General features: G+C 39.2%; 1 protein-coding gene across 2 annotated transcripts in view; it reads left to right on the plus strand.

Annotated features, from left to right (window-relative positions):
- ABCA6 (ATP binding cassette subfamily A member 6) overlaps positions 1 to 9,148 on the plus strand; it is a 64,321-nt gene that overhangs the window by 48,806 nt on the left and 6,367 nt on the right. For both annotated transcript variants that reach the window (XM_008537771.2, XM_070561526.1), the window contains exons 27-35: positions 1,285 to 1,404; positions 2,736 to 2,813; positions 4,100 to 4,191; positions 4,866 to 4,986; positions 5,604 to 5,721; positions 6,823 to 6,914; positions 7,165 to 7,343; positions 7,781 to 7,856; positions 7,935 to 8,029. In XM_008537771.2, the coding sequence (XP_008535993.2) occupies positions 1,285 to 1,404; positions 2,736 to 2,813; positions 4,100 to 4,191; positions 4,866 to 4,986; positions 5,604 to 5,721; positions 6,823 to 6,914; positions 7,165 to 7,343; positions 7,781 to 7,856; positions 7,935 to 8,029 (971 nt within the window). The remainder of the gene's footprint in view (positions 1 to 1,284; positions 1,405 to 2,735; positions 2,814 to 4,099; positions 4,192 to 4,865; positions 4,987 to 5,603; positions 5,722 to 6,822; positions 6,915 to 7,164; positions 7,344 to 7,780; positions 7,857 to 7,934; positions 8,030 to 9,148) is intronic.

A 9,148-nucleotide genomic window follows, 5' to 3' on the forward strand; every position in this document is an offset into this window, starting at 1 on the left:
TAAGTTATATGGTTCTATTACCAGTTACTTCTTATATGTAGACTATGTATTCCTCAAAAATGTAAATTCATTTCATATTGACACAACATTCTCCTGTGTAACAATCCCTCAAAATAGTACATTTCTCTGACTTAAAGGCTTGGGAATCACACACACACAGAGTTTTGAATTCTAGCTCTGTCATTCACTAACTGCGGTTTTGAGGATATTGTTTAACTTGTCTGGACCCTAGATTTCTCATATATAAAGGGAGGGATAATAAGAATAACCACATTATAGAGTTGTTGCGAGGATTTAAGTAAACAATGCATGCTAAGTTCCAAATGCCTGGTATTTGTGTGATATTCAGTGAATTTAGTAGTTAAGATTCTTATTATTTTTATTATAGTTAATACATTAACAAGATCCAGCAAAGGTTCAGTACAGTGCCCAATACACACCTGTTGACTGATAAATTGATCCTTAAAACAGAAAAATCAGGGCTGGCCCGGTGACGCAGCATTTAAGTTTGCACATTCCGCTTTGGTGGCCCTGGGTTCGCCGGTTCAGATCCCAGGTGTGGACATGGCACTGCTTGGCAAGCCATGCTGTGGCAGGCGTCCCATATATAGAGTAGAGGAAGAGGGACACAGATGTTAGCTCAGGGCCAGTCTTCCTCAGCAAAAAGAGGAGGATTAGCCTCAGATGTTAGCTCAGGGCTAATCTTCCTCAAAAAAAAAAAAAAAAAGACAGAAAAATTAAAATTTTAAGTACACATTTACCAGTATTCTAAAAGAAAACGAGTCCATGCCATCAAAATGCACAATCTTGGAAAAAATCATTTGTTTGGAATCAGGAAGAAATGGACCAGGGAGGATAACTGGAATGCTTTAGTCTAGGTGAGAGACAATATGGATTTGTCTTTTTAATAACTGCCCATATTCCTTTTCAATGTGTATAAGTTTTTATACATTAACAATATTGGTACCTTAGCTATAAAAAGGTAATTCCTCTCTTTATCCTGTTGTCTTATATTGCCTTTAATCACTGTCAGAGAGTCTATTTGGTCATTTTAGCTTTCACCTTAGTGTCCAGAATTTTTATCTAAAAAATTTTCTGTTGGGGAGCTAAAAGTCCTATACATTCTCAATAACAAATGTGGCTCCCTTCCCTTCTCCTTCTGGAAGGCGTGTATCTGCATATGGGGAAATTCTGATATGTGATGAGAACACCTACATCTTCAGTATTTTCTCAAACATCAATGGACTATGTCTGACATGCAGTATGTTTCAACTTATCTTATAGGCCTCAATCATCATGTTTCGCATCGTTGTAATACATCGAGCCGACTTACCCAGCTTGATTCCTAGCATGATATTTGTTCCCCCATCTACCTTGGGTGGATTTCTAACTTTTTTGGGAGAGGTGAGAAATGTTACCAACTGTGTTATTAATTTTGAATATGCAACCTATGCAAGTGCTTTGCCAAACCTATAAAGACAGAAAGTAGGCTGGTGGATTCCTGGGGCTGGGGTGGGAATGGGAGTGACAGCAAATGCGTACAAGGTATCTCTTTGGGGTGACGGAAATGTTCTTAAATTGAATTATGGTGTTGCTCTCACAACTCTGTAATATTACGAAATTTCCTTGAATTGTACACTTAAAATGGCTGAATTTTATGGCCTGATGAACAAGATAGCAGTCCTTCCTCTCACAGAGCTTAGTGGAGACAAAGACAGTCCAGCCCCAGGGAAATCAATGCCAGGGGTTGAAAGGTTACAAAGGAGAAGACGAAGGGCCCAGGGAGGGATATGAAACAAAGGTGATGCGCTAGGGAGAGCTGGGGAATTCTTCTGGGGCAGCAGTGTTTAAACAGAATCCTAAAGAATGAGTAAGAATTAATTAGTGGGAGAGTGGGGTGGAGGTAAACATACTCTGTAGAGGAAAGCGAGGTATTGAAACAGGAAAGACCAGGAGGCGTTAAATAAACGGAGTGTCATTCAAACAGAAAGAAGTGTACGATGAGGAGAGCAGAGATGCTCAGTTATAGCCCTGCATCATCCTGGATGAAGCGGTTTTAAAGACAGTAGAGAGGGCTTCCCTAATCGTTTGTGTTCTTGGGGTCTAGGGAAAGCCCTCCAGCTGCAAAAATACTTTTCCATTGACAGAGCAATGCCTGGATTCTTGATTGGAAATTCATTCCTTTGCTTTTAAAGCATTTCTCTCCTAAAATATAAATAGGCCTACAAGGTGAAATACATTGACCTAGGTCTGTCACACATTACTTAGGAGGAGTGAGTTACTTTCTGAATGCATTGATTGATGAAGAAAGAATAATTTGATAAGACTAATTATTGGTGGAAGAAATAGTCACCATGGGATAGGAAGGGACCCTGAAAAGGCTTGTGAGGGGCATTTAGGACAAATATTGCTAATATATGGAATTTTTTATGATGCAGGCACCTCTCTCTGTCATACTTTCAATACTTTCACCAAACACTAAACGAAAAGATTAAAAAAAGAGAGAGAGAATAGGAAGGGAGGAACCAACATAGGAAACCTGCTCATTGAGAGAGAGTCAGAGTTGAGTAGGTACCCCCACCCCCCTTCTTTGCAGGCAATTGCTTGTCACCAGCGCACACAGGGGAGCCAAGCTTAATGAGGAAAATATTCAATATGCAAAATGCCAGTTTAGTGAAATGCAAATTGTAAAGCTGATTAATTTCCACTTACCCGTTTATTTTTGGTCTTTTCAGAACATTGCCAAGCACCAAGATAACATTCAACACCCAAATTATGACCTGAGTGGAGCTGATTTTCTCTTATGCCTAATAGTAAGGACTTCCTACCTTTCCATCTATTTTTTTTTTCTGGATATTTATCATTTACTGTGATAACTATTTCATCTTGTTTGGAGTGTGCCAACTTTGAAAATGTTTTTAATATAGTGTTAGGTAAAGCAATTACATTTGGACATGATTCTAAATCCTAGAGTTACTGTTTATGTGCATGAATAGGCTGTGTACATCCAGAATCCAACATAAAGTTGGTTTTTCATGTGCATTTATCTTTTTTGCTGCCCTCTCCAAATTGGAGAGAGCTTTAAAAAATACAGATGCAATATAACAAATTCTTTGAATTAGAGATAAAAAGGCAAAAATCAAATAATAAAAATGAAAAAAAAAAAAAAACCAATTACCTTGGTATATTTAGGGTGAAGAAAGCTACTGTCTTTGAATACAATGTGTCAGTACGTTCCTAGGCACAGGAGGAAATATAGACAGAAGGCCCTGCCCCGTTGGAGCTTATATTCCTGTGGAAGGAGACAGATAATAAACTAAATAAATAATAGATGCTGTGTCAGATGGGTGATCAGGAAAGACCTGGCTGAGAAATAAAGATCCGAAGGAGGCAAGGAAGCAGGCTGTAGGGAAAGTTTGGGGATGAGCATTCCAGTGGGAGGGAGCAAGAGTGACCCCGTTTTGTTCCAGGGTCAGCTGGGAGGCCCGTGTGGTTGTGGCAGAGTGGCCAAAGCGGAGAGTGGTAGGAGAGATAATCACAGAGGTAATAGGGTAAAATGTAGAGTGAATGGAACGTGTTACACAGAGCGTTCTGAGTCACTACAAGGACTTTGACGTTCTTTGAGTAATGGAGGAGTCATTGCGGGATTTGAAGCAAAGTGATGTGATCAAACTTATGTTTTCAAGACCTTGTGTTTTAAAAGAGTAGCTCTAGTGACTGTGTTGAGAATAGATGTTTGGGGAAAGGAAGGAAAAGGGAGACCAGGTTACAAGGTGCTACAATATTATAATGAAGTTATAATGACCTGGGACTTCAGGGGGAGTAGGACAAGCAGGGGTGAGAAGTAGTTGGGTTCTGGATACTTTTGAAGGTACAGCAGATAGAATTTGCTGACAGACTGGATATAGGCTGTGAAAGGAGGAAAGGAGACAGGTTCCACTAAGCTGGGTTGTCATTGTATCGCTGGATTTCTCCCCTGAATTGTAAGAAGGATTCACATTTATTTTACCTGGAGACAAAAGGCCACCAATTTAATTCAAACGTTTAAATAATATTTGTGAATTTGTGCCTGAATATAACTGTTTTTCTTTGCTCCTAGCCTTACTTTCAGGCTTTGCTATTCGTTTTTGTTCTAAGATGCATGGAAATAAAGTGTGGAAAGAAAATAATGCAAAAGGATCCTGTTTTCAGGTTGGGATAAAACTTAGTTTCGTACTAAATATTGTATTTTTAATATTCCTAGATAGTAGTTGCACTATCAACCTGTTAATACGGATTTATATTTACAACGTAAACGGCATGATATTTTCATGATGGTGAGAGGATTGCTTGATTACTGCCAGGAAACAGGACTCTTGGGCAGAGTTCAGCCACTGACCAGCTGAGGGGAAGCTTTCACTTTTTCAAAAAAACTTAATAAGTTCTCACATGGACCATTGTCCCATCAAAGATGATTATATCTCCTTGAACAGAAGAGATAGGATGGAATTGACTGAGTAACTTCACAAGTGGAGGGACTCTAGATGGGGTCAACAGGGAAGGAGACTGAGGTGAATGTCGGATATGATTAAGATGGGCTCGGAGGGAACAGAGAAAATGTAGGTGACCTGATTTTTAAAGAAGCAGCAGTACTTGCTGACCGATTTGAAAGGGTCAAAGATGCTAACTGAAAGTATTACAACACCACTGAGAAAAGGATTCTAGCTACCCAGATGGAAGTTGGTGGCAAAAGCAGAAGCAGTATTCGCACAGCCATCATCCTCACCAGTTTGTTGAAAGGCCAATGGTAAAACCACAGGGAAGCTGATAGTTGAGGCATTTTTGACAACTAGAAAACCACATGTCACGTTTCATTTTCTCTACAGAATTTCCCCCCAAAGTAGAAATGCTCCACCAAATCCAGAAGAATCCGTAGATGAAGACGAAGATGTTCAAGCAGAAAGAATAAGAACAGCGACCGCCCTGACTACTTCAAACTCAGAGGAGGTAGAAAAGCAAGTGACAAAGTGGATTTAATGGAAATAGTCAAGCACTGCCAGGCATAGAGGTTGACATGCTGGTTTTCATTTTGAAAGTTTGGAGTTTGGTGCATTTTCGTAATTCGGCATTTTCATAATCTTAAATATGCAGGCATTTCTTTGGAGTGTTGTGGAAGCTCAAAGAAGAACACCAAATCTAATGGTTTTATTCTTTTTTTTTGAGAAAAATGGACTTTGATAAGTAGAGCTATAATTTCAAAACTAAATATTTCATGAGTTGAGGAATTTATGCGAGATTTGTTCTAAAATCCTAAGTAGAGATTAAGATTCTAAGGGTTATTTGACTTAGATGTTGTGATGTTTCCATGAGGTTAGACATATCTCTTCTGGGAAGGCAATGACCACCTTCCATGAAACCATACGGTTTTCTCAGTCCATTTAGAAGAGAGAAATATTATCAACATCAGTGAATGCATGTTACATTTAAAACAAGCTATATGGATTATCCTCAACTCAAAATACAGTTTTCTTTATGACATAGGGCAGGGAAGGTTCCAGTAGGGAGACCATAGCACCATAAAGTCTCTGAAGTTTAAGAGGAAAATCACACTTCCTCTATTCCAGAAACCAGTCATAATTGCCAGCTGTCTACACAAAGAATATGCAGGCCAGAAGAAAAATTGCTTTACAAAGAGGAAGAAGAAAATAGCAGCAAGAAATATCTCCTTCTGTGTTAAAAAAGGTTTGGAAGAATCCTTCTTTTTCATTCATCGTTATTTTTAAAAATAGTGACTGAACATCTATGCTGTGAGCACTGTTGTACTTGCTGAAGCATTCATTCATTCATTCAACATATATGTATATTTGTTGAGTGTGCCAGGGACTGTTTTAGGCTCTGGAAATATAATTATGAAAGAAATAGGCGACATCTTGTCCTCATGGATTCTACATCCTAAGAGGGGTCAATTAACAAAAAACAACTTATGAAGAAAAGTGTCAGCTATCACATAGGCAAGTTCTATGTAGGGCATTCAAATATGTGAAATGACGTGAGTGACTTAGAGTTCCGTTCACTTGGAGTAGGGGAAGGCCTTTCCTGAGCAGTGACATTTAAGCCAAGATCTGGGTGATGAGAAGGTGGCAGCTATGTGAGCATGAAGAGACAAGGTCACCCCAGGCAGAGGAGACAGCGAGGGTAGGGACCCAGATATGGGGACACCTTTGGAGTGGTTGAGACACAAAGAGGCCAGTGTATGTATCTGCAGACGGGAGGGATGAAGTCAAAGAGGTGAGCAGGACCAAATACAGCCGAGAGTCCAGATTTTATACGAAATTAGTGGAATGCCACCGGAAGGTTTTAGTAGGCTTTTTGTCACCATTTAATGTATATTTTGAAAAAATTACACGTTGGGCATTGTTTTTTTCATGAATTTGCGTGGCAGACGAGTTAAGAGGCTTTTGTATTAGTTCAGACGAAAGAAGGTGATGACTTGGACACAGGTGGTGGAATTCGGGATAGAGAAAATGTCCTTGACTCCCCAAGTTTAGGTATCATTTATGTGTGTACTCAGCACGAGCTGTCTACTAGCAAAAACAATCTGGGCACATTTTTAACTGGAAACGTAATCCAGAAAAAAAGAGGCAGATATATTGACATCAAATCCATAAAATTTTCACTAATATTAAATAATTATAGGAGCTAAAGTTCATATTTTGGTGACATGGATTACATATATGTTATAAATTTCAAATGGTACTAAGGGGTACACCTATCTGAGAAGGTTATTGAAGAAACAGGTTTATGTTAATATTCCAATATTGATAGTCAGTCTTCCTTTTTCAGGTGAAATTTTGGGATTGCTAGGACCCAATGGGGCTGGTAAAAGTTCATCTATTAAAATGATATCTGGAGTCATGACGCCAACGGCTGGAAAGGTACTGAGAAATGAAAAAATATTTCCACTCTTGAAATAGGATTTCGTGATAAATATGGGTTATGTCTTTGTAAGACTATACTTTTATATTAATAGTTTAAATAGTTTTTACAATAAATATATGAAGTAATTTCTATAATATTTCTTTGATGCTCAAAAAATTTAGGCATTTATCAGCTGTGTGTCAGTTTCTCAAGTGCGTGATTGGAGAAAAGGCTACAGGTGTTTCTATAACCGGTTTACTTTCTTAGGTGGAATTGAAAGGAAGTAGTTCAGACTGGGATCATCAAGGAGATGACACGCTCAAGTTCCTGGGGTACTGCCCTCAGGAGAACGTGCTGTGGCCCAACCTGACGGTGAAGGAGCATCTGGAGGTGTTCGCCGCCGTGAAAGGGCTGAGAAAAGGAGACGCTTCCGCTGCCATTTCACGGTACAGAGAGGTCACGTGACTCCTTTGTGTCAAGAGGCAGGGAGGCTGTACCCTTGATGGTGAACTCACTAACAAAGCATGGAGAGTAGAAATGATGTCTCCACCTGTTCAGAGTGTCAGTGGTAGAGCAGGGATGGGGGACAGGAGCTGTTTCCTGCATCCCTGATTGAGGGATCGTTAAAAAAATAATTGACGATGTTAAGTGAATGAGTAATCATCCATTTCAGTTCCAAATTCAGAATTCCAGTTATTCTTAAAAACTTTTTATGAGATAAAAAAAATCTTTCATATTTCAAAACACACTGCTTCTCCTTTTGATCATTAGAGTTTTGAGAATAATAGTGCCAAGCTTCCCTCCGATGCTGTTACTCTTCCATGTGATTACATTTTCCCCAAGTTCTCTCTTGATCTGATATTCTCATCCTGTTTTCCATCAGATTGGTGGATACTTTCAAACTGCATGACCAGCTGAATGTTCTGGTGCGGGAATTAACAGCAGGAGCCACTAGAAAGGTGTGTGTGGTATGTGATGTTATTCTGATGGTATTCTGTGATGGTGGCAGCAACCAGGGGTGTTTCTCTGCATTTCAGTTGTGTTTTGTGCTGAGCATTCTGGGAGATTCACCTATCTTGCTTCTGGACGAACCGTCTACAGGCATGGATCCAACAGGACAGCAGCAAATGTGGTGAGAATTATTATAACCCTCAGAGCCAGAAGTACAAATCTTATGTAAAACTTGCATTTTTAAACTGATCTTGGAAAACCAAAACCACTGGTTCTTAATTTAGTGGAGATAATCCATATTATTAAAAAAACCAAATATTTAACAAATAGATTCTCTAATGTTGCATCATATTCATGTGGTATTCACATTAAAAAACAAACCTCTAGGTATTTTACTAGAGTTTTACTTCTTATAATTTGGAGTGTGTTTTAATTTTGTCTTTTTTATTGCGATGTCTATAACAGTTTCCTTAGAAACTAGTAACTTACTGACTTAAATTCCCTATTTTCCCCTTTTCCTCCTTTCACCTAATCTGTCAAATTTGTTCATCCAGTTTTTCTTAGTTTTTAAATTCTTTTGACTTTCACATCTCTGAGTTTCCATTTGGGTTAATAAAATTCTCCAATCTGCCGGAGTCCCGCCCCGGCTGAGTCCAGGTACCTGAGGGATGGACGGCGTCGGCGCAATGAGCGGAAAATAAAGGGGACTTGATACTTGGGTTGGTATTAGCAAGTCCAACTTCACTGTGCACAGGTGTCGTATTTATATTTTTCAGGATTAGTACAGAAATAGCTCTACAAATATTCTTGGAGAGATAAGGAAGTAAAAAACGAGCACAAGAATATTTATTAGCATTCTATTCTATAGAGCATAAGGTTAATGGTAGTCTTCTCCACAATTAACTAGTGTTTGTTGTCTCTAAGCTAAAAGAGATAGGTACCTAGACATCTGTTGTGATTCGTGGTAAAGTTAAATCAAAGAGAGAAGGTCCAGGCCTCCGGACAGGACAGCATTCCGTCTGTTTACATCCTGGGGGAGCCATCCCTGCCTCCCTCAATCATTTAAGCCATTAATGTAGATGGTTAATGGGAACAAAAGGCGACTGCAGGGTATCTTATCCCCAGGGCTATCTGCATTCTCAGCGGGCAGTTAAACATCTTTACATTTTCGCGCCCTTTAGGGGGTGAAAGCATTCCTTTGTCTTTTAGATTGCAGAGCTAACAGTCCCTTAAGCACACTGCCAGAGAAAATATCATTTTGTTAGTAAAGTAAAGGGCTGAAAAGCTAAGCTAAACTATA

This window comes from Equus przewalskii, chromosome 10 (genome assembly GCF_037783145.1).
Source record: "Equus przewalskii isolate Varuska chromosome 10, EquPr2, whole genome shotgun sequence".
NCBI lineage: Eukaryota > Metazoa > Chordata > Mammalia > Perissodactyla > Equidae > Equus > Equus przewalskii.